At 46.0% G+C, this 24,996-nt stretch overlaps 3 protein-coding genes across 3 annotated transcripts; 1 reads left to right on the forward strand and 2 right to left on the reverse strand.

Moving 5' to 3' along the window:
- Positions 1-916: 916 nt before the first annotated feature.
- LOC103639420 (L10-interacting MYB domain-containing protein-like) lies at positions 917-11,554 on the reverse strand. Its single transcript, XM_008662165.3, has 2 exons — positions 10,782-11,554; positions 917-1,260 (listed from the first exon to the last, which is right to left on the reverse strand). Exons 1-2 carry the CDS (start codon positions 11,085-11,087, stop codon positions 958-960), a joined length of 609 nt encoding a protein of 202 aa, XP_008660387.1. The 5' UTR covers positions 11,088-11,554; the 3' UTR covers positions 917-957.
- Positions 11,555-18,780: 7,226 nt separating this feature from the next.
- LOC103639421 (NAC domain-containing protein 2) lies at positions 18,781-19,420 on the reverse strand. Its single transcript, XM_008662166.2, has 2 exons — positions 19,316-19,420; positions 18,781-19,221 (listed from the first exon to the last, which is right to left on the reverse strand). Exons 1-2 carry the CDS (start codon positions 19,370-19,372, stop codon positions 18,781-18,783), a joined length of 498 nt encoding a protein of 165 aa, XP_008660388.1. The 5' UTR covers positions 19,373-19,420.
- A 2,800-nt stretch (positions 19,421-22,220) lies between these two features.
- Positions 22,221-24,648, forward strand: LOC103640402 (uncharacterized). Its single transcript, XM_020544412.1, has 3 exons — positions 22,221-22,609; positions 22,775-23,499; positions 24,051-24,648. Exons 1-3 carry the CDS (start codon positions 22,295-22,297, stop codon positions 24,463-24,465), a joined length of 1,455 nt encoding a protein of 484 aa, XP_020400001.1. The 5' UTR covers positions 22,221-22,294; the 3' UTR covers positions 24,466-24,648.
- The last annotated feature ends 348 nt before the right edge of the window (positions 24,649-24,996 follow it).

Consider the following 24,996-nt stretch of genomic DNA (forward strand, 5'->3'; position numbering starts at 1 on the left):
CCCTAGTGACTAGTGAGAGAGATTTGCTTGTGTTCTTTCGAGCTCTTGCGCTTGGATTGCTTTCTTCTTTCTTTGATTCTTCATTGCGATCATACTCACTTGTAATTGAGGCAAGAGACACCAATCTTGTGGTGGTCCTTGTGGGAACTTTGTGTTCCAAGTGATTAAGAAGAGAAAGCTCACTCGATCCGCGGGATCGTTTGAGAGAGGATAAGGGTTGAAAGAGACCCGGCCTTTGTGGCCTCCTCAACGGGGAGTAGGTTTGCGAGAACCGAACCTCGGTAAAACAAATCCACGTGTCTCGCTCTTTATTCGCTTGCGATTTGTTTTGCACCCTCTCTCGCGGACTCGATTATATTTCTAACGCTAACCCGGTTTGTAGTTGTGATTATTTTTGAGAATTTCAGTTTCGCCCTATTCACCCCCCTCTAGGCGACTTTCAGGTAGGTCACCCAAGACGTCCCCAAACGACGTAGAGTCGTCTATAAATTAATAGATCAATTCGAGAAAAAGATCTTGAGTGAAGTAGATCTTGCCACTCAGGAGGGGTAAGATCCTAGGGTTGTCTTGGAGTCAGCAGACAACCCAAGTCGGATTTAGGCGACGTAGAGTTGAATAGTGGTGGAGGTGGATATGTGGAAATCTACAACTAAAACTACGTTACATATACTCCTACAGTAGGAAAAGTAAGGGTCCGTTTGGCAAAGCTCCAGCTCCTGCTTCTTTAGCTCTAGATCCTGATTCTCCTAGAGAATCAGAATCATTTTTAAAACCGTTTGACAAGTAAACTGATTCTTGTCTGCTGAGAGTTGGTGGTCTGTGGCGATTGTTTGTTTTACCCTTTGCGGTTCAACTTTGTTACAAACCAATTAGTATGATGCATATACGGAAAAAATTATGAAACAATAACATATAAAATATTCCCATCATAGTAGTGCATAAAATGGTCTCAAATGTTTAATCCATAAATTGCATAAAACTAGCACGACACAATATCCAAAATATGACACTTTCCTTTAGCAGTTGTAGGTGAAACCTCTTCACATTCTTCATAGTCTTCATCCTTGTCATCATTAGCCTCATAGTCTCCATCCTTGTCATCGGTGTTCTGAGTGGTTTCACCCTCCAGAATTTGTGGTGTAGTACCACTAGACTGAGCCCAATGATCATCTCGTGTGTTCCCAATATCTTCATACATGATGGCTTTTCTTCCTCATGCAACAGAGGCCCATCTTTAAACTTGGCAATTCCTTTGTATTGCTACAAAATAGGAGAAAGAAGATGTTAGACATATAACATGTTGAAAGGGAATTAGGCTTACACCTAGTTCCTAAATAATTTTGGTGATTGAATTGCCCAACACAAATATTGGACTAACTAGTTTGCTCTAGTGTATAAGTTATACAGGTGTCAAAGGTTCACACTTAGCCAATAGAAAGACCAAGTGTTGGGTTCAACAAAAATGCAAAGGAGCAACCGAAGGCTCCTCTGGTCTGGCGCACCGGACTGTCCGGTGTGCCACCGGACATGTCCGGTGCACCAGAGGACTCAGGTTTCAAACTCGTCACCTTCGGGAATTTCCAGAGGCACTCGCGCTATAATTCACCGGACTGTCCGGTGTGCACCGGACATGTCCGGTGCTCCATGTAAGGATGGCCTCAGGAACTCGCCAGCCTCGGGTTTTCACTCCAGCCGCTCCGCTATAATTCACCGGACTGTCCGGTGTACACCGGACTGTCCGGTGCATCTGGGGAGCAACGGCTACTTCAGGCGCCAACGGCTACCTGCAGCGCATTTATTGCGCGCCAGCGCGCGCAGAGGTCAGGCACGCCCATGCTGGCGCACCGGACACTCTACAGTACATGTCCGGTGCGCCACCGGACATCCAGACGGGCCCAGAAGTCAGAACTCCAACGGTCGATTTCCAACGGCACTAGTGACGTGGCGGGGGCACCGGACATGTCCGGTGTGCACCGGACTGTCCGGTGCGCCATCGAACAGACAGCCCAGCCAACGGTCAAGTTTGGTGGTTGGGGCTATAAATACCCCAACCACCCCACCATTCATTGTATCCAAGTTCTCCACTTCCCAACTACTACAAGAGCTCTAGCATTCAATTCTAGACACACCAAAGAGATCAAATCCTCTCCACATTCCACACAACACCCTAGTGACTAGAGAGAGAGATTTGCTTGTGTTCTTTCGAGCTCTTGCGCTTGGATTGCTTTCTTCTTTCTTGATTCTTTCTTGTGATCAAACACTCATTTGTAATTGAGGCAAGAGGCACCAATTGTGTGGTGGCCCTTGCGGGAAGTTTGATTCCCAAGTGATTTGAGAAGAGAAGCTCACTCGGTCCGAGGGACCGATTGAGAGAGGGAAGGGTTGAAAGAGACCCGGCCTTTGTGGCCTCCTCAACGAGGAGTAGGTTTGCAAGAACCGAACCTCGGTAAAACAAATCCGCGTGTCACACTCTTCATTTGCTTGCGATTTGTTTTGCTCCCTCTCTCGCGGACTCGTTTATATTTCTAACGATAACCCGGCTTGTAGTTGTGATTATTTTTGAGAATTTCAGTTTCGCCCTATTCACCCCCCCCCTCTAGGCGACTTTCAATTGGTATCAGAACCCGGTGCTTCATTAGAGCCTAACCGCTCGAAGTGATGTCGGGAGATCACGCCAAGAAGGAGATGGAGACCGGCGAAAAGCCCACTACAAGCCACGGGAGCACTTCATCGGAAGAGTCCCGCACCAAGAGGAAGGAGAAGAAGAAGAACTCCTCCAACAAAGGGAAGGAGAAGAAATCTTCTTCTCATCACAAAGAGAAGAAGGAGAAATCTTCCTCTCACAAGCCGCATCGGAGTGGGGATAAGCACAAGAGGATGAGGAAAGTCGTCTATTACGAGACCGACACTTCATCAACATCCACCTCCGGCTCCGACGCGGCATCCGTCACTTCTAAGCGCCAAGAGCGCAAGAAGTATAGTAAGATCCCCCTACGCTACCCTCGCATTTCAAAACATACACCTTTACTTTCCGTCCCATTAGGCAAACCACCAACTTTTGATGGTGAAGATTATGCTAGGTGGAGTGATTTAATGCGATTTCATCTAACCTCGCTCCACAAAAGTATATGGGATGTTGTTGAGTTTGGTGCACAGGTACCATCCATAGGGGATAAAGATTATGATGAGGATGAGGTGGCCCAAATCGAGCACTTCAACTCTCAAGCGACAACAATACTTCTCGCTTCTTTAAGTAGAGAGGAGTATAACAAAGTTCAAGGGTTGAAGAGCGCCAAGGAAGTTTGGGATGTGCTCAAAACCGCGCACGAAGGAGATGAGCTCACCAAAATCACCAAGCGGGAAACGATCGAGGGGGAGCTCGGTCGGTTCCGACTTCGCAAAGGGGAGGAGCCACAACACATGTACAACCGGCTCAAGACTTTGGTGAACCAAGTGCGCAACCTCGGGAGCACGAAGTGGGACGACCACGAAATGGTTAAGGTTATTCTAAGATCTCTCATTTTCCTTAACCCCACTCAAGTTCAATTAATTCGTGGTAATCCTAGATATACTAAAATGACCCCCGAGGAAGTTATCGGGAATTTTGTAAGTTTTGAGTGCATGATCGAAGGCTCGAGGAAGATCAACGAGCTTGATGATCCATCCACATCCGAAGCTCAACCCGTCGCATTCAAGGCGACAGAGGAAAAGAAGGAGGAGGCTACACCAAGTCGACAACCTATAGACGCCTCCAAGCTCGACAATGAGGAAATGGCGCTCGTCATCAAGAGCTTCCGCCAAATCCTCAAGCAAAGGAGAGGGAAAGACTACAAGTCCCGCTCCAAGAAGGTTTGCTACAAGTGTGGTAAGCCCGGTCACTTTATTGCTAAATGTCCATTATCAAGTGATAGTGACAGGGGCGACGACAAGAAGGGGAGAAGAAAGGAGAAGAAGAGGTACTACAAGAAGAAGGGCGGCGATGCCCATGTTTGTCGGGAGTGGGACTCCGACGAAAGCTCTAGCGACTCCTCCGACGACGAGGACGCCGCCAACATCGCCGTCACCAAGGGACTCCTCTTCCCCAACGTCGGCCACAAGTGCCTCATGGCAAAGGACGGCAAAAGGAAGAAGGTTAAATCCAACTCCTCCACTAAATATGAATCGTCTAGTGATGATAATGCTAGTGGTGAGGAAGATAATTTGCGTATCCTTTTTGCCAACCTTAACATGGAACAAAAAGAAAAATTAAATGAGCTAATTAGTGCCATCCATGAAAAGGATGATCTCTTGGACTCCCAAGAGGACTTTCTAATCAAGGAAAATAAGAAACATGTTAAGGTTAAAAATGCTTATGCTCTAGAGGTAGAAAAATGTGAAAAATTGTCTAGTGAGCTAAGCACTTGCCATGAGACCATTAACAACCTTAGAAATGAAAATGCTAGATTAATTGCTAAGGTTGATTCTCATGTTTGTATTGATTCAATTCCCGATCTTAGAAATGATAATGATGATTTGCTTGCTAAGATTAAGGAATTGAATGATTCTCTTGCTAGCCTTAGAGTAGAAAATGATAATTTGATTGCTAAGGCTAAAGATTTTGATGTTTGCAATGTCACTATATCCGATCTTAGAGATAAAAATGATATATTACGTGCTAAGATTGTTGAACTTAATTCTTGCAAACCCTCTACATCTACTATTGAGCATGTGTCTATTTGTGATAAATGTAGAGATATTGATGTTAATGCTATTCATGATCACATGTCTTTAATTAAACAACAAAATGATCATATAGCAAAACTAGATGCTAAAATTGCCGTGCACAACTTAGAAAATGAGAAATTTAAATTTGCTCGTAGCATGCTTTATAATGGGAGACGCCCTGGCATTAAGGATGGCATTGGCTTCCAAAGGGGAGACAATGTCAAAATTAGTGCCCCTCCTAAAAGATTGTCAAATTTTGTTAAGGGCAAGGCTCCCATGCCTCAGGATAACGAGGGTTACATTTTATACCCTGTCGGTTATCCCGAGGACAAAATTAGGAAAATTCATTCTAGGAAGTCTCACTCTGGCCCTAATCATGCTTTTATGTATAAGGGTGAGACATCTAGCTCTAGGCAACCAACCCGTGCTAAGTTGCCTAGAAAGAAAACTCCTAATGCATCAAATGATCATGCTATTTCATTTAAAACTTTTGATGCATCATATGTGCTTACTAGCAAATCCGGCAAGGTAGTTGCCAAATTTGTTGGGGGCAAACACAAGGGGTCAAAGACTTGTGTTTGGGTACCCAAAGTTCTTGTTTCTAATGCCAAAGGACCCAAAACCGTTTGGGTACCTAAAGTCAAGAACTAAAATTGTTTTGTAGGTTTATGCATCCGGGGGCTCAAGTTGGATACTCGACAGCGGGTGCACAAACCACATGACATGGGAGAAAAGGATGTTCTCCTCATATGAGAAAAACCAAGATCCCCAACGAGCTATCACATTCGGGGATGGAAATCAAGGTTTGGTCAAAGGACTGGGTAAAATTGCTATATCACCTGACCATACTATTTCCAATGTTTTTCTTGTAGATTCTTTAGATTACAATTTGCTTTCTGTATCCCAATTATGTCAAATGGGCTACAACTGTCTATTCACTGATGTAGGTGTCACTGTATTTAGAAGAAGTGATGATTCAATAGCATTTAAGGGAGTGTTAGAGGGTTAGCTATACTTGGTAGATTTTGATAGAGCTGAACTCGACACTTGCTTAATTGCTAAGACTAACATGGGTTGGCTCTGGCACCGCCGACTAGCCCATGTTGGGATGAAGAATCTTCATAAGCTTCTAAAGGGAGAACACATTTTAGGACTAACAAATGTTCATTTTGAGAAAGACAGGATTTGTAGCGCATGTCAGGCAGGGAAGCAAGTTGGAGCCCATCATCCACACAAGAACATCATGGCGACCGACAGGCCACTGGAGCTCCTTCACATGGATCTATTCGGCCCGATTGCTTACATAAGCATCGGCGGGAGTAAGTACTGTCTAGTTATTGTGGATGATTATTCTCGCTTCACTTGGGTATTCTTTTTACAGGAAAAATCTCAAACCCAAGAGACCTTAAAGGGATTCTTGAGACGGGCTCAAAATGAGTTCGGCTTAAGGATCAAGAAAATTAGAAGCGACAACGGGACGGAGTTCAAGAACTCTCAAATTGAAGGCTTCCTTGAGGAGGAGGGCATCAAGCATGAGTTCTCTTCTCCCTACACTCCACAACAAAATGGAGTAGTGGAGAGGAAGAATCGAACTCTATTGGACATGGCAAGAACCATGCTTGATGAGTACAAGACTTCGGATCGGTTTTGGGCCGAGGCGATCAACACCGCTTGCTACGCCATCAACCGGTTGTATCTACACCGAATCCTCAAGAAGACATCATATGAACTCCTAACCGGTAAAAAGCCCAATATTTCATATTTTAGAGTTTTTGGTAGCAAATGCTTTATTCTTGTTAAGAGAGGTAGAAAATCTAAATTTGCTCCTAAAACGGTAGAAGGCTTTTTACTAGGATATGACTCAAACACAAGGGCATATAGAGTCTTTAACAAGTCCTCAAGACTTGTTGAAGTTTCTTGTGACGTTGTGTTTGATGAAACTAACGGCTCTCAAGTAGAGCAAGTTGATCTTGATGAGATAGGTGAAGAACAGGCTCCATGCATAGCGCTAAGGAACATGTCCATTGGGGATGTGTGTCCTAAGGAATCCGAAGAGCCTCCACATGCACAAGATCAACCATCCTCCTCCACGCTAGCATCTCCACCGACTCAAAATGAGGATGAGGCTCAAGTTGATGAAGGGCAAGATCAAGAAGATGAGCCACCTCAAGATGATGGGAATGATCAAGGGGGAGATGCAAATAATCAAGAAAAGGAGGATGAGCAAGAACCAAGGCCGTCACACCCAAGAGTTCACCAAGCAATTCAACGAGATCACCCCGTCGACACCATCCTCGGCGACATTCATAAGGGGGTAACCACTAGATCTCGTGTTGCACATTTTTGTGAGCATTACTCTTTTGTTTCCTCTATTGAGCCACACAAGGTAGAGGAAGCACTTCAAGATTCGGATTGGGTGGTGGCAATGCAAGAGGAGCTCAACAACTTCACTAGAAACGAGGTATGGCATTTAGTTCCATGTCCTAATCAAAATGTTGTAGGAACCAAGTGGGTCTTCCGCAACAAGCAAGACGAGCATGGTGTGGTGACAAGGAACAAAGCACGACTTGTGGCCAAGGGATACTCCCAAGTCGAAGGTTTGGATTTCGGTGAAACCTATGCACCCGTAGCTAGGCTTGAGTCAATTCGCATATTATTAGCCTATGCTACTTACCATGGCTTTAAGCTTTATCAAATGGACGTGAAAAGTGCCTTCCTCAATGGACCAATCAAGGAAGAGGTCTATGTTGAGCAACCTCCCGGCTTTGAAGACAGTGAGTATCCTAACCATGTCTATAAGCTCTCTAAGGCGCTTTATGGGCTCAAGCAAGCCCCAAGAGCATGGTATGAATGCCTTAGAGATTTCCTTATTGCTAATGGCTTCAAAGTCGGCAAGGCCGATCCTACACTCTTTACTAAAACTCTTGAAAATGACTTGTTTGTATGCCAAATTTATGTTGATGATATTATATTTGGGTCTACTAACAAGTCTACATGTGAAGAGTTTAGTAGGATTATGACACAGAAATTCGAGATGTCTATGATGGGGGAGTTGAAGTATTTCTTAGGATTCCAAGTAAAGCAACTCCAAGAGGGCACCTTCATTAGCCAAACGAAGTACACTCAAGACATTCTAAACAAGTTTGGGATGAAGGATGCCAAGCCCATCAAGACACCCATGGGAACCAATGGGCATCTCAACCTCGACACAGGAGGTAAGTCTGTGGATCAAAAGGTATACCGGTCGATGATTGGTTCACTGCTTTACTTATGTGCATCTCGACCGGATATTATGCTTTCCGTTTGCATGTGTGCAAGATTCCAAGCCGACCCTAAGGAATCACACCTTACGGCCGTAAAACGAATCTTGAGATATTTGGCTTATACACCTAAGTTTGGGCTTTGGTACCCTCGGGGATCCACATTTGATTTGATTGGTTATTCGGATGCCGATTGGGCAGGGTGTAAGATTAATAGAAAGAGCACATCGGGGACTTGCCAGTTCTTGGGAAGATCCTTGGTGTCTTGGGCTTCAAAGAAGCAAAATTCGGTCGCTCTTTCTACCGCCGAAGCCGAATATATTGCCGCAGGCCATTGTTGCGCGCAATTGCTTTGGATGAGGCAAACCCTGCGGGACTACGGTTACAAATTAACCAAAGTCCCTTTGCTATGTGATAATGAGAGTGCAATTAAAATGGCCGACAATCCCGTCGAGCATAGCCGCACTAAACACATAGCCATTCGGTACCATTTTCTTAGGGATCACCAACAAAAGGGGGATATCGAGATTTCATACATTAACACTAAAGATCAATTAGCCGATATCTTTACCAAGCCACTTGATGAACAAACTTTTACCAAACTTAGGCATGAGCTCAATATTCTTGATTCTAGAAATTTCTTTTGCTAGTTTGCACACATAGCACACAAGTATACCTTTGATCATATCTCTTTTGTATATGCTATGACTAATGTGTTTTCAAGAGTATTTCAAACCAAGTCATAGGTATATTGAAAGGGAATTGGAGTCTTCGGCGAAGACAAAGGCTTCCACTCCACTCCACTACTCATCCTTCGCCGTCACTCCAAGCATCTCTCCAACTTTGGTATACTCTTCATTCATTTATTTTATAACCAAAGGAGGAGAAAACACTTCAAACAAAGGGCTCTAATGATTCCGTTTTTGGCGATTCATGCCAAAGGGGGAGAAAGGTTGAGCCCAAAGCAAAAGGACCGCACCACCACCAATTCAATTTCAAAAACTTAGTGTTTTCCAAGAGTATTTATCAATTGGTATCCTATTGTGTTCAAAAGGGGGAGAAAGTAGTATTTCAAAAATGATATATCAAAACCCTCTTGAACACTAAGAGGAGGATCTCCTGTAGGGGGAGTTTTGTTTAGTCAAAGGAAAAGCATTTGAAATAGGGGGAGAAAATTTCAAATCTTGAAAATGCTTTGCAAAATCCTATTCATTTACCTTTGACCATTTGCAAAAGAACTTTGAAAAGGGTTTACAAAAGAGTTTGCAAAAACAAAACATGTGGTGCAAGCGTGGTCCAAAATGTTAAATAAGAAAGAAACAATCCATGCATATCTTGTAAGTAGTCATATTGGCTCAATTCCAAGCAACCTTTACACTTACATTATGCAAACTAGTTCAATTATGCACTTCTATATTTGCTTTGGTTTGTGTTGGCATCAATCACCAAAAAGGGGGAGATTGAAAGGGAATTAGGCTTACACCTAGTTCCTAAATAATTTTGGTGATTGAATTGCCCAACACAAATATTGGACTAACTAGTTTGCTCTAGTGTATAAGTTATACAGGTGTCAAAGGTTCACACTTAGCCAATAGAAAGACCAAGTGTTGGGTTCAACAAAAATGCAAAGGAGCAACCGAAGGCTCCTCTGGTCTGGCGCACCGGACTGTCCGGTGTGCCACCGGACATGTCCGGTGCACCAGAGGACTCAGGTTTCAAACTCGTCACCTTCGGGAATTTCCAGAGGCACTCGCGCTATAATTCACCGGACTGTCCGGTGTGCACCGGACATGTCCGGTGCTCCATGTAAGGACGGGCTCAGGAACTCGCCAGCCTCGGGTTTTCACTCCAGCCGCTCCGCTATAATTCACCGGACTGTCCGGTGTACACCGGACTGTCCGGTGCATCTGGGGAGCAACAGCTACTTCAGGCGCCAACGGCTACCTGCAGCGCATTTATTGCGCGCCAGCGCGCGCAGAGGTCAGGCACGCCCATGCTGGCGCACCGGACACTCTACAGTACATGTCCGGTGCGCCACCGGACATCCAGGCGGGCCCAGAAGTCAGAACTCCAACGGTCGATTTCCAACGGCACTGGTGACGTGGCGGGGGCACCGGACATGTCCGGTGTGCACCGGACTGTCCGGTGCGCCATCGAACAGACAGCCCAGCCAACGGTCAAGTTTGGTGGTTGGGGCTATAAATACCCCAACCACCCCACCATTCATTGTATCCAAGTTCTCCACTTCCCAACTACTACAAGAGCTCTAGCATTCAATTCTAGACACACCAAAGAGATCAAATCCTCTCCACATTCCACACAACACCCTAGTGACTAGAGAGAGAGATTTGCTTGTGTTCTTTCGAGCTCTTGCGCTTGGATTGCTTTCTTCTTTCTTGATTCTTTCTTGTGATCAAACACTCATTTGTAATTGAGGCAAGAGGCACCAATTGTGTGGTGGCCCTTGCGGGAAGTTTGATTCCCAAGTGATTTGAGAAGAGAAGCTCACTCGGTCCGAGGGACCGATTGAGAGAGGGAAGGGTTGAAAGAGACCCGGTCTTTGTGGCCTCCTCAACGGGGAGTAGGTTTGCAAGAACCGAACCTCGGTAAAACAAATCCGCGTGTCACACTCTTCATTTGCTTGCGATTTGTTTTGCTCCCTCTCTCGCGGACTCGTTTATATTTCTAACGATAACCCGGCTTGTAGTTGTGATTATTTTTGAGAATTTCAGTTTCGCCCTATTCACCCCCCCCTCTAGGCGACTTTCACATGTAACACAAGATGCAATAAAGACAATCATCCAAAAGTTCTATTACCTTATTCAAGTTCTTCCACCTTTCATTTGTCGCACTCCAGGTTTTTTTCGTGGTGTCCCATCCCAAACCAGTTTCCTTCAATAGTCTTTTCCAATTTGTGTACTCAATCCTCATCTTGTCCCATTTGTTCTTGAACTGCATTTTGGTGTAGGACAACCCAGTCTTTTCTTTGAATTTGTCCATCACATTTTTGTACCCTGTTTTATTTAAGTGGGTACCAGAACGGTTGTGCGCCTTCACTTGTTCGGCGAACAATTCACACACTAGAGCAGTATTATCTTCATTCCAATCGGCACTATCACTCATATTGCTGTAAAAAAATAAAAATCTAAAACAAATATTCCAATGCGTTCTACCACAAGCCGGTCGTGAATAGTAGAGCAGAGCGGCACCGCGACTAGCAGAGCAGAGCGTCCAGGACGAGCAGAGCAGAGCCCAGCGAGGTAGAACGTCGGGACGAGCAGGAAGCGCGTCGGCGTCGCGGCCGTGATCCGCGCCCGGCAGGCCAGCCTGAGGCGTCGTGCCTAGGGCCGATGTTGTACGTCGCGATCAGAACAAGCACGTACCTGGGAACCGGTTGGAGCTCTCGTTGTAGCCTTGCAGGATAGCAGACCCGCGTCTCTTGCTAGGCTGGAGGACGACGAAACTAGTAGAGACGGGCGAAACCCTAGCCACCGCTCCCTGTCCTTTAGCTACAGGCAGGGGGTCACGGGACATAGGACGGGCGCCGTGGAGGGTGCGGGAGGGGCTCGCTATGTTTTTGTCCAATGGCAATTGCGGGTAATTTCGATCAAACTTTAAGGGGAGGTCCATATTTGGTTGATTGAGGAGCTGTTTTAAGGGAGGGTGGAGCAGGTTTTTTTAGATCCCACATTTCTTCACAAAAACGACTCCCAATCTTTCGGCTTCACACGAGAATCAGTTTAAAAAAATACTCGTTTGGCACGGCTCCTCCAGATCCTCGTTTAGAATCAGGAGCTGGAGCTGTGCCAAACGGGCCCTAAAGGCTAAGCTCATGACGGTATACTATTAACTCTTACCATATGTGATGATCTAGTTTTCCAAACTATGACATATACTTCAACACTTCATTTAATGAACCATTTGTAGGCAGCAACACAAACAGGGGCCCTTAAAGAGGCCAAAAAAATTCTACTGCCAACTCTTCTTAGGTCATAGCTAGAAACCACCCATGCATCTAGGGCTCCTGGCTTGTGGCCCATAAGCGTTGAGGTTATAAGATGGCATTTGGAAGTAGAAGGATTTGAACCTCTAGAACAAAGTTGCTGGTCTTCCTGACACTTGAGCTGATTGAACTGTAATTGGCTGAGGGTTTTTTTTTCTGTTGCCCCTATTTTGATTGTTTTTCTCTTATTCGTAGTGACCAATTTTTGTCCTCTTGTTTGATATTTGCAGGCCAGATAATTCTCTTGTTGGATTTATTTCCTGACCTACGTGTATTACTAATGTGTAGAGTGTTTACAAAGGCATTGTTTGAGATAGTTCATAGTCGGTTAATTGTCTATGCTTTGACATTATGATTTGTAAATTTGCTTTCTAAAACTCTTTAAAACTTACAGTTGTGTATTCTAGTTTTCGGGCATCAGTTATTTGTGAATTTTAGCTTGGTTACAAAAACGGGAGGTGTTTGGTGCGATCAGACCTTTTGATTTGGCATTTATGAGACATTGTGCCTTTTGCTGGCTGTTTGAAAACAAGTTCTTGATATCATTTTTCAACCTTTATGACTATCTCCTATAGATTCCATGATGAATATCCATAATACATTTTGAGGAAAATGCTACATCAGTCAATATGTCTCTATTGCATAGCACTGTTTTATTCTTGTTGGACCTAAACAAGCAAATGGACATATGATTCGGTCATACCCCTTCATATGGCCGCGGACCGTCTGAACCCTAAGGCTGGACCGTCTTCCACTTTTGGTGTTCAACACAAGCCCAAAAATCAAAAGGTTTCCTCGTGACTTTCTATACATATTGTCTTTTAATTGGGTTTATGATTTATGGGCTTATGGTTTTACTAGGTCTGTGCCCGTGCGTTGCAACGAGAGTAAAAAATAGATATAGATCGACAAATATCACTATGATATACAAAATCCAGACAAGTACATAACTTTTGTTCATAGCAAAAGCCATATAAAGCTGATGAACAAGATTAGCTCAAAGAAATATGATACCAGTAGGAACAAGATTGCTAGGAAACTCGATTACATTTACTTCAACAAAGGTTCCTCAGAATACTCTGTTCTTGCAGCTGGTTCTGTCATAAAGGTCATTTTACATCTTACAGGTTCACTATAAATCAATCACGAGAAATAAAAGTCTACATCATGAAACATGACGCATCAGATGAAATAAACATCAAAATGTCCATTCAAGGTCAAGACAATTGGTTCGAGCGCAACTGAAACCATGCATACATAAAATTTACAGCTACAACTAATCGGTGATTAGTCAAGGCAGCGCAGGAGGTACTCAACTTCGACATCCTTGATATGTGGCATCACCCACGGATCATATAGCTTGGAGAGCACTTTAGGATCGACCTTGCACTCACTATCAGGGGCATTCTGCTCGAAGATCCTTGCCTTATTCTCTACTCCATAGTAAACAAGACGTAATGGTAAAGTAAGACAGAACATGATTAGAGGTAGGATCAATGGATAAAAAATGGAATGGTGAGATAATTTGGTTGTTACCTCGCTGATTTAAGTTAGTCGTTTGTAAAGGTCCTGTTGAATACAAAGCCTTAGGTTCCTTTTGACGTCGATCTCTATATATAGTTGGATTGCAGAGGGTAGGTAATTGTCTTCACCTATCACAATGAAAAGGTAGTGAATTAAGAATTGAATGAAGTAAGGAAGTAACATAGCTACAATTCAGTTATCAACAGGAACTAACTAATTGTATGAACAGGAAGGTACGACCAGTTGTAAGCTCTACTCTGTACAGTTTAGTACTATGAGTAGAATCAGGCACTGAAATTAGCTGGAGCATGAGCAAAGAGCAGTCGTTATATAAAGATATCCGTACTACTAAATAGTCTAGCAAAATTGGTTTGACAGACTTGAATTGTACAAAACTAACATATTTAAACGCACCAAGAGAAGATGAACATATTTTAAAATTTGCTGAAGACTCAAATCAATAAGCCCAAATGCCCAATGCATGACTATAGTTCTGAACAAGCACAGCTATTTTGCTATTAAGCTGATCAACAGAGGCTAAGTATTCTCGCCAATTTCTGCAGTCATCATTTTTATGGGGATATGTTTTGTCATCCATGGTTGGAGGAGCTTTGGCAGACAAATATGGCGGGAAGAAGGTGATGGCAGGTGCTGCTGCACTCTGGTCCTTGGCCACAATTCTCACTCCTTGGGCTGCCTCCCACTCCACCCTCATGTTGCTTGTTGTACTGCTCTTTGGCCTTGCAGAAGGTGTTGCGTTTCCGACAATGAGCACTTTCCTACCAAAGTGAGTAACAATTTTCGCTCATTGAATCTACTCATAATTGAGTTGTTTTTGGACAGCCTTGCTTAAGAAACATTAACCTCTGAAGCTTGAATGGACTAAGCAGAAAAGAACTTGAGAATGGCTGGTTGGAATCTAAATTAACATCGAAACAAATGTGTCTTTGATGGATTGTCTCCTTGCCTCACCTATATCCTTGCTTGGGCAGACGAGGAGAGAAGTCGTTGGGAGGCAGCTGGGGCGAAGGCCCTATGTTCTCTGGCTGTTTCTGCAGCTGCTCCCTGAGTGGTGTGTTGTTAGATGAGTTCTTTTTTGTATGCTATTTTCTGGCCCCCATGAGGAGGCCTGCTGTTGTTTGGTCTATTTTAGACCTTTTTCCTATCTTCTTAATATATAAAGGGGCGCAGCTCTCCTGCGCGTTTTCGAAAAAAAAAGTCTAGGGCTCTAGGCCCATTCTTTGAAGTGCACATACAAGCCTTCACCATCTCTTTACCATACTTTCTGGACTCTGCATACATTCTTCTATACTGATGTCAATTCTAGTTGCTACAAAGTATATAAAATGAAATAACTGCACCCCCCCTATTTGATGCCAATGTAATTGAACAAGATTTCAGTTTTCGTGATTTATCTAAAATCGAACATGAAACAGGTGGTTCCCAACACATGAGCGTGCCACTGTTGTTGCCATTTCCATGGGTGGATTCCATCTTGGAAATGTCATAAGCTTCCTAGCAACACCGATCATCATGTCACACATAGGCCCCTCGGGAACATTCACCTTCTTCGCGTCACTTGGTTATTTGTGGCTCTCTATATGGATGGTGAACGTAGAAAGTGATCCTATTGACAGCCGTACTATAAGCAAGTCTGAGTTGCAATTAATTCTAGATGGGAGAATTGGATCTAAAGTCCAAGGCAGTAAATTCCCATCCGTAAGGGAATTGTTCTCAAAGACTCAATTCTTGGCTGTCACTTTGGCCAATGTGGTCAACAACTGGGTAAGGATGGGTCTATGGGCAAAATGACAATTTGACCATATTGTGTACAGTATGAATTTTAACAGCTGCAAATTCAAAATACCGTGCAGGGCTATTTTGTCCTATTGTCATGGATGCCCGTGTATTTCAAAATGGTATGTTATCAAAGGCATTTTGACCTGTACCACTCACAAACACTAAATTGTTTCTAACCGTAATTCTACAACAGGTTTATAACGTCAATATGAAACAAGCAGCGTGGTTTAGTACTATGAGTAGAATCAGGCACTGAAATTAGGTGGAGTATGAGCAAAGAGCAGTCGTTATATAAAGATATCCATACTACTAAATAGTCTAGCAAAATTGGTTTGACAGACTTGAATTGTACAAAACTAACATATTTTAACGCACCAAGAGAAGATGAACATATTTTAAAATTATGGTACCAAATTAACATGTTGATTTAACTGAAAATTCAACAGGACCTGTACAGTTTAGTACTATGACTTAACTGAAAATTGAATGAAACATAACCGACCAGTTGTATGGAGAGGATCGGTAAACCTGTAATCTGTCTCAGAAATAAATTTATTTCAGAAATAAACCTGTAACCTATGTGTGACTGTCCAATGTATGACTGAACACAAAATATTGCAGAAACACACTAAACACCCAACATTGCGCAGTAGGCCCACTCCCAGCGTTACTTCCTGCTGCTTCCAACAATTTACCAGCATTGTTCTATGGAATTTCTAAACACCGCTCTCTCTAGCGTGTGAAATTATTATCAGTTTCAGGCGTTAATCGGAGCAGCAAATCCTTCCCATGCAGAATTAGTTCCACAAAAGTATAAAACCCATACCATGGCGGCACACAAATTTTATAGAACATACCGCGGTGGCTCGAAGGAGCGCCGGGAGTGCAGGACGACCCAGTTGTCGACTGAGAAGTAGGCTCCTGCAAGGACTTTCGAAAGTCACATGTATAGCAAAAAGAACAACATACTGAATACAGAGAAAGAATTGTGCAGGATGAACTCGTAATCGACCATCACCTGGCTGATGGTGGGCGTCGGATGTACTCGCGCGTGTCCGCTTGGTGGTCTCGTGTGTGGCCTCCCTTCGGACTTATAATTCCAGGAAGGCACGCCATTTGGGGATGTGGATGGAGGGCGAGGTGTGGGGGAGATACGTACTGCTGAGATCGTGTTATTGCCAATTCGGGGTGGATGGGGGCCAGGCGGTGGGGTCGTGCCCGCTGCTGAGCTCCTCCAATTGGGGAGGCGCTGATGGCGGCCGAGATTTGGAGCACTGGCGGCGAAGCAGAGCATGGCATGTAGCGGCTAGGGCGCTGATGACGGCTAGGGCTCGATTTTGGTAGGAGTTGGCGGAGGGCGCTGATGGCGGCTGGGATTGGAGGGCAGGATTGGAGAGTAAGGAATCGAGGCGGGGCATGGCTTGCGGCCGTGATTGGAGGCGAGTTGGGCGCTTGGCGGGCAGCTTTCTGCGCATTCCTGGCGGCCGTGATTGGAGGCGGAGGTGAGGTGCGAGAATGGCAAGAACACGATCTCAGTTTTAATGGCAAAGAAACTGCACTGCAGTCCAGACCATCATTCCACTAAATGGTGTGGAACATATTACTCCAAAAAGTGCATAAAATAATTGAACCACAAAGGCCATTGGCTAGTTCATAAAATAAAAGGCTATTTAGCACATATTACAAACAACAAGAGACTAAACTGAAGAACACATGTCACAAAGGACAGTTTAGTGTTACACTACAATTCATACACTTCCCATTAAAGACACTAAACTCTAAAACAACATTAGTTGATACGACTTGATTCAAATGGTGTGATCCATTTAGTGGGTGGGTGTGGTTGATTCCAAAAGGCCTCCTCATAACACTGCACCTTCTGGCATTTTGAAGAACGGAGACTGAAGATCTTCAACGAGAGAGAAGGGCAAGCTCCGTCCACAAGTGACAGAACTGAGGTCGTTAGTGGTTGATGCCTACTCAAACCAAGAACAATACCAAAACTACAAAGGATAGGTTGTTATAATAACCGGAATCCAATTGCCATCTTCGGGATACCAAGTTTACGAAGCCGCAAGATCGGGATACCTGAGATCCAAAAAAACTCCTCTGCTACATATAGCAATTCTTGGCTTTCCAGATCATCTGGAAATGTCTCGGCCGTTCATGTCAAATACTTGCTCGAACTATCATGTGAGCCTTTCTGACCTGTTTATTTATGCCCTGTTCTGCAGGTTGGGGTGGCCCAGGAGGCTACGTTTATCAGAAGGCCTACCTTGAATTCTTCTGCGCAAAAGAGAAGTTGTACGACCAGCTAATTGAGAAGATCAAAGCATTCCCTTCTCTCACTTTCATTGCGGTGAACAAGGATGGAGAATCGTTCTCCAATATTGCACCGAACGCCGTGAATGCTGTCACGTGGGGTGGGCTTGCCTGGCAAGGAGATTAGCCAGCCTACCGTTGTTGATCCAGCAAGTTTTATGGTTTGGAAGGACGAAGCGTTTGAAATCTGGACACGGGGGTGGGCTTGCCTGTTCCCTGATCATAATATTTCATTCCGTATAATGTTCGCAAAATATGCCAGTGAAAAAGAATCTACACATATTGTTCATCTTTCAGAACTGTATTACCAAACCGATTTCTTGTCCGCTTACTTTCAGGTTCAGAAGAGCTACTACCTGGTCAGCCTCGTCGACAACGACTACGTCCAGGGAGATCTGTTTGCTGCCTTCAAGATCTGATGATATGCTCTTATGGTTTGTATTGTTGAATCAACAATGTTCTTGCTTCCCCGACAACAGGTCTGATCAGCGTGAGAGATTCTGTTCATTTGAACTCAACTATACGACATCAATAAGAAATGGACCGTGTTCTTCCCTCCATGTGCAAATAAATGGCGCAATGGCTAGCTTGAAGATGTAAAATTCGCTCTCTAGTACACAGGTTGCGCTATTGTATGTTAGTTAGGACGACACGCTGCTCGCATAGTCGCATGGCACTCTGTATATTTGTGTGCTTCTGCTTGGTGGAAATGAAGATCGGTCGAGATCTTTTTCCTTTTGCCGTTTGATGCAGAACTCCATTCTCCGTAGGAAGTTCTATCCAATATCCACGGTTACCACGTGTCTCTATGCCTGCTGCATTGAAAGAAAGACTGCCAGTCTACCACCACGTTGCACGCGGCAGAACCAACCTTTTCCATTCGGAGTGAATCGGTTCTGTTGAAGAGGAAGTGATAGTGAACAGCTACGCATACACATCTACCGTCTGCGCAGGAAGTGAAACTAAAGAATGAGCCAGCGCCAAGCCAAGACCGGGCCGGCTCCCATTCCCATGTACGAAACACCGACACACTCGACTTGTAACCCCGACCAGGTTCAGTCAGGTTCGACTCCCCTCCTATGCTGCCTGTATTTACAGAGTTCGCAACGCCGTCCGTCTTCTCTCCTCATCTCCATGCCTCCATCCTCGCCTGAGGCCTGAGCTCACTCAGAAGGGGCCCAAGCCCAACCCCGTGGCTCCGGTGGGCTGGTTCCCCCTGACCCTGGGCGACGCGAAGAGCGAGGAGTACAAGTCCTCGCCGGCCGGCGGCAGCATGTCGAGGCCGCTGTACATGCCCTGGATGTCGTCGTAGCTGAGATCCACGAACAGGTCGCTGGTCCTGGCGCTGCCGCCGTCGTCCACCCGCTCCTTCTTGGGCACCATCATCGCGGGTGCCGGCGCCGGCGAATCAGGGAACGGCGGGTCGTTGTCCACGATCTCCGACTCCGGCGTGCGCGTCTCGACCCACGAGTGGGTCTGCGAGTGGGAGGTGCTCATGTCCATGGCCTCCTCCTCTTTGGCTGCGCCGACGACTGCCCCCTTCCCCAGCCGCATCTTCTCCCACTCGTTCTTCTTGTTGTACAGCCGGCACAGCACCCAGTCATCCAACTGCACACACACAGATCGATCCAAGATAGAATTATAAGCTAAAAAAATTCCTTGTTCAGCCCTCTCTTTTTTGTGTGTGTGTGTAGAAACTTACCCTGAGCGACCCCTTCTTGGCGCGGCGGCCGGCGTCAGCGAGCCTGTACTCGTGCATGATCCAGTCCGTCTTGACCCCACGCGGCGCCTTGCCGGCATAGAAGACGAGCGCCTTCTTGATCCCGAGCGTGCGGGCGGCGGCGGCGCGCGGCGCGACGGGCTTGTCCGCGCCGGGGATGGCGGCTGTCGGGGCGCGCTGGCGTTCGCGGCCGGAGGCATGGCGGCTGGGGTTTTCGGCACGCGGGCGTGCAGGCGGGGATCGCGGCGAATCGCGCGCGGGGTTCGCGGCCGGAGGGATGGCGGCTGGGGGTTTCGGCACGCGGGCGTGCAGGCGGAGTTCGCGGTGAATCGCGCGCGGGGTTCGCGGCCTTCGGGGCGGTGGGGCGGCGGTTGGGGTTTTCGGCATGCGAAGTGGATGGCGGGGGCAGTCTACATTTCGGTCATAATAGTTGTAGAGAAGGCATTACAATCTATAGGCCCTGGAATAGTATTTTAAGTACAATAGACAGTTGAAAAACTGTATGATATAATTTTGAGTTTTCGGATCACAAATACAATTAAGAGACAATATGTATGGAGAGTTATGTAGAGACGCGTAGAACGTGTCTCTTATATTTTATTCAATTAACTCTTTATATACCTTTTAAGAGATTTCATATTAAATATTGTTGTACGTGCCCTTACTTAGTTGTCTTCAAACTTGGAAAATCGATTAAGATCCTAGAGTTGTACATGCCCTTAAACTCCTCCACCACTGGCTCACACAACTTTACCAAAAAATTACTTAACAAATTATAGTTGCGTCTACAATTGAATTATGATCTAAGTGTTTAGAAGGTTCGATTGCAGGTTTGCACATGAGGTCTGCTTGCACAACGGGGTGCTCCCGTGTGAGTAAACGAGGGTAATGTATTATTCAGCAGCTGCCTTGAATCCAGTGATCACAGTGCTTGTAACTAATCATGCTCTAGCAGTTTAGTTTGTGGTGATAATTACATGATCGGTGGAAATGGAAAGGAGCATGAGCCGTTGAGCTATGCACTGTGCAGAACTGAAACCTTATTCATCTGAAAATCATTATTCCTAACTTTTCACGTAGCCGTTTGGAACGAATCATCTGTCTGATTTGTTTGTCAGGCCTCAAGGAGTTCATTTTTATGTGATGTTCAGTAATTTGGAACTCGGTAAGCTGCAGCCTTTGAGCAGTGTGGAACTTATACAAAGACGCATTCAGTGAGTCAGCGTCCCTACCTAACCGATTGACAGGTACAGTCTCAGTGTTTGGGAGAAAATCGTGCCAATTCCGAAAGCAAAATTCCCATACGACTTCCATTGGATGATGCCCATGGTTTTAAAAAATTATAGTGGGATACCGATATTTTTTCTGTTCTCCGAAGAATCAAGAATGAGCTGGCTTTCTAAATTCTAAGCCGGTTTTCTTCGCATGATGCTCAGCCGCTCTGGTAATTGCTTCTGTCACGAAACAATCAAACTAGGATTGTAGTCATTGAAACAAAAAGTTTTGAACGCGTGAACTGCTTGCTCCTGCACGCGCTGTCTTTATCTAATACAAGAACTACCAGCCCTTCTTTAGGACGGGTAGCAATAATAACAAATCAATCCCTGTCTTCTGAGGCAAAACAAATAAAACGCAAAAGGACTAAGAGCAACTCCAATAGTTATGTAAATTTTAGCTCTCTAAATCATAGATTTAAAAAGTTGCTAAATGTTTTTGAAGTAAAAAATGTGAGTTCTTCAATAGTTCTCTAAATATAGGTTGTAATTTTGTTTTGTATCTATCCACATAAAAAAATAAGTCACAAAAACTACGTAATGCAGTCAATATTTTTGTTTAGAGAGTTGTTAAATGGTTGCCAAATGTAGAGAGAAAATGAGGTTAGATGACAAGTTATTAAATTTAGAAAGTTCATTTAGAGAACTGTTAGAGAATAGTTTTTATATTAACTACCTAAATTATTGATTTAGAAAGTCTTTTAGAGAACTACTGGAGTTGCTCTAAAAGACAGTGATAGCTGAGCTTTACCTTTGCGATCTGCAGCACCGGGAATTGACTATCAACCAGAGAAGTTCAATCTTGGACATCAGGGCAAATTTCTCCTAGACTTTACAAGGCTATGTGAAAGCCTCTACAGTAGTGTCATTCAAAAATACAAGTTTCCGCTCGTGAAACTCGCGTCTCGCCGGCATTGCTATCACGCAAATACATAAACCATTCACTTTCTTGCAAGCATCGTTAATCGTATAAGAAATGTTAGGTCAATGCTTCCAAGTACTTTCCTAAAAAAAATGTGCTTGAATTGCACGTACGAGCAAAGAATAAAAATGGCGCCATATTGGAGCTATGGGTGAAACGAGCCCAGTTGGCTCGGCTGTGGCGTGGTCAAATACGCAAAGAGTTAGCTCGGCTCGCTACTGGCTCACAAGTTGGCTCATCGACCCAACAAGCCTAGCTATAAATGTAAACTTGTCATCCAAACTAAAATATAAAATATTTAAAAATAATTTAATGAACATATTTTAAATTAGTAAAATAAATATAGTACTAATATAATATGGAAAATAGATTAGTTTTGCATAGTAATCTCAAATAACATAATTTAATCGTCTATTTGGAACTAACCTATAAGATTTTATATAACAAATTATTGTTAGGTCGAACATTGAGTCAGCTCGCGAGCCGCATAAGTCAAGCTATAACTTGTTTATTTGGTTTTAATTTGTATCGGCTTCTACTACTTCTACAATATTTTTATCTTTATAAATTGTAGTTGCATCAATTAAACAACTGACTTTAATCTAAAGTGAACAACCCAAAGCTTGTTCGTTTTTCTTCTTGAACCAAAAAAAAAAACATGCTCGACTTAGGATCATTCTAAACGTCGAGCTGAGTCTTTTCCAGCCCTCAGCTATATGTAAACAGACCCTTGCCTACGCTTGCACGCGAGTGTCTGTGGAGGAAATGGGGAGCACGAGCAGCGCGGCGCAGCGGCGTAGGCGGCAATGGACGTTAGCACTGGTGACCGCGGCGGCGCTGCTGGAGCTCGCGGACGAGGCGCTGCTCCCCGCGGTGTACAGGGAGGTAGGCGAGGCGCTGGCCGCGTCGCCCACAGCGCTGGGCTCCCTCACGCTGTGCCGCGCGCTCGTGCAGGCCGTGTGCTACCCGCTCGCGACGTGCGCCGCGGCGCGCTACGACCGAGCGCGCGTCGTCGCCGCAGGGGCATTCCTCTGGGCCGTGGCCACACTGCTCGTCGGCGCCTCGGGCACATTTCTCCAGGTCAGTGACTGCCGTGCCAGGTGTTGTTTTGCGTCGTTACGCCACCCACACCGGACACTGACAAAGGAGACATTCCAAACTGTTTTCCCCCTTTGGCTTTTAGCGATTCCTACACGTGCGCGCGCGCTACCTGAACGCTAGCTATGTTGAAGAGCTCTCTTGCAGATGGCGTTGGCCAGGGGCTTCAACGGCGTCGGTCTGGCGCTCGTTGTGCCGGCGATCTACTCCCTGGTGGCCGACTACAGCGACGACGGCACGCGTGGCTCAGCGTTCGCGTGGGTGTTGATGGCGCAATGCATGGGCCAAGTCGCGGGGAACTCCCTCGGCGTGCTGCTAGCGGCTACGAGCTTCCTCGGCGTCCCAGGCTGGCGGCTGGCGTTCTACGCCCTCGCGCTCGTCAGCGCATCGATCGCCGCCCTAACGTGGGTCCTCGGCGCCGACCCCCGCCCTGTCTGCGTGAAGTCCACGGTTGCGGCCACGCTGGCCCAACTCGCCGGAGAAGCCAAGGACGTGGTGAAGGTGCCGACGTTCCAGATCATCGTGGCGCAGGGCGTGGCTGGGACGGTGCCGTCGTCGGCGCTCAGCTTCGCCGCCATGTGGCTAGAACTCGTCGGGTTCACGCACTGGCAGACCACCGTGATCACCAACCTGAACAGCCTCGCCAACGCGCTCGGCGCGCTGTTCGCGGGGTTCGTCGGGGACCCACTGGCGCTGCGGTTCCCCAACACGGCCAGGATCGCTCTTGCGCAGGTGTGCACCGCGTCGACCATCCCGCTCGCCGCCGTCCTGCTGCTCGCGCTCCCCGTCAACCCCTCTGCGGGGGCCGCGTACGCCGCCACATTCTTCATCTTCGGCTTCGTCGCGCCCTGGTGCCCCGTCTCCACAAACAAGTGAGAAAGTGTTGTTGGGTGTGTCCTCTACAGCTGATCATCAGTGACCGGATTGGGCTTAACCCAACTATCTATCTCTTTAAATGGGCCCTTGATTGGGAGGGCCCACGCTAACCTCGGTTGGAGCCCCCAGACACACGACGCTATATATATAGGACTAAGGGGTCGCAGGAAAGACTAACGCTAGTACCTCGCCCCAAAACCCTAGCTACCAGAGGCCCCCATCGCCTAAGTGTCGGAGTGTCCGGAAACGCTACAACCAACGGCAGCTCGGATTCGATGCGTGCTGTTTCTCTGCAGGACAACAATATGAAGACAGCAACTACAACTCTCCAACAATAAGGTATGTTTTCCTATTCCTCTTAGTAGAACAGATGTACTCGTCATAAAGATTTCACTTCCAGTTACGGATTGGTTTTCTAAGGACTTAGGAATCGATCCTACACAGTATAGATTCTAACAAGTGTCACCACCGGCAGCCCTGGCCCTGCCAGGGGGTAGAAGGGCTTTGCTACATCTGGCAACTCGCTCACCTCGCAGTCTTTTTGCAGCCCAATTTTTGCAGAGATCGTGCCGGAGAAGGCGAGGACGACAGTGTACGCACTGGACAGGTGCTTCGAGTCGGTGTTCGCCTCGTTCGCGCCGCCCCTCGTGGGCATCCTGGCCGAGCACGTCTTCGGGTACCAACCGGCCGCGGCCGGCACGAGCGTGGAGGCTGACAGGGAGAACGCCGCCGCTCTCGGCAAGGCGGTCTTCGCAGAAATCGCCGTGCCGATTGCCGTCTGTTGCCTCACCTACACCGCGTTGTACTGGACTTACCCCGCGGACAGACAGCGCGCGCAGATGGCCTCTCTGCAGGCGGCTGCGGGGGATCACGACTGCGATTGCGAAGCAACTTTAGTTGCCCATGCTGCAGGAGTCGAGGGCATGAACCAGACACTACTTGCCGGGACAAGAACGGAGTAACAAATTCTCAAAAATACATACTTGCCTGGCTAACCAATGGACAGAATCGATTTACAAGCATTTCAAATACCAAAGATGTACTGTTCGGGAACGTATCCTGTGCTCATGGAGCTTTTATGCTCATATGAGCACTTTAAATCTGGTGCCTTCATTTCTTATCCAAGTGTGGATAGATATTTTCTAGTTTCTTCTGTGTGTCACCTAGAGATGGCAATGGGGACCCGATCCCCGATTCCCCGCGGGGAATTCCTCTATTAGGGGATGGGGATGGGGAAGTTTCTTCCCCCACGGGGATGTAAATGGGGAAAAGTTCTCCCCCGACGGGTAAACGGGGACGGAGATGGGGAAGCATTCCCCATCCCCGTTCCCCGCGGGGACCCGTTAAACTTACATGTGACAATGTTTTCATGTAATAGTTAATGATAAAAGTAAAGAATTACCTTGTCAAGAGATCACCCGTTGTACAAATACATTGATTTTAATGTGCACATAATGAATTTTACATTTAACAATGTGTATAAGTGACAATAT

The sequence above is a fragment of the Zea mays genome, chromosome 9 (assembly GCF_902167145.1).
Source record: "Zea mays cultivar B73 chromosome 9, Zm-B73-REFERENCE-NAM-5.0, whole genome shotgun sequence".
Taxonomy (NCBI): domain Eukaryota; kingdom Viridiplantae; phylum Streptophyta; class Magnoliopsida; order Poales; family Poaceae; genus Zea; species Zea mays.

What these genes read in the sequence shown, in the direction of transcription:
- LOC103639421 (XM_008662166.2), bottom strand. Translation starts at nt 19,372, where the DNA reads ATGCACGAGTACAGGCTCGCTGACGCCGGCCGCCGCGCCAAGAAGGGG. An exon ending in CCAAGAAGGGGTCGCTCAGG is followed by an intron (nt 19,222 to 19,315) that starts GTAAGTTTCTAC and finishes GTGTGTGTGCAG; the next exon opens with TTGGATGACTGGGTGCTGTG.
- LOC103640402 (XM_020544412.1), top strand. Translation starts at nt 22,295, where the DNA reads ATGGGGAGCACGAGCAGCGCGGCGCAGCGGCGTAGGCGGCAATGGACG. An exon ending in CCTCGGGCACATTTCTCCAG is followed by an intron (nt 22,610 to 22,774) that starts GTCAGTGACTGC and finishes GCTCTCTTGCAG; the next exon opens with ATGGCGTTGGCCAGGGGCTT. An exon ending in TGCCCCGTCTCCACAAACAA is followed by an intron (nt 23,500 to 24,050) that starts GTGAGAAAGTGT and finishes GTCTTTTTGCAG; the next exon opens with CCCAATTTTTGCAGAGATCG.
- LOC103639420 (XM_008662165.3), bottom strand. Translation starts at nt 11,087, where the DNA reads ATGAGTGATAGTGCCGATTGGAATGAAGATAATACTGCTCTAGTGTGT. An exon ending in GGTGGAAGAACTTGAATAAG is followed by an intron (nt 1,261 to 10,781) that starts GTAATAGAACTT and finishes CCTATTTTGTAG; the next exon opens with CAATACAAAGGAATTGCCAA.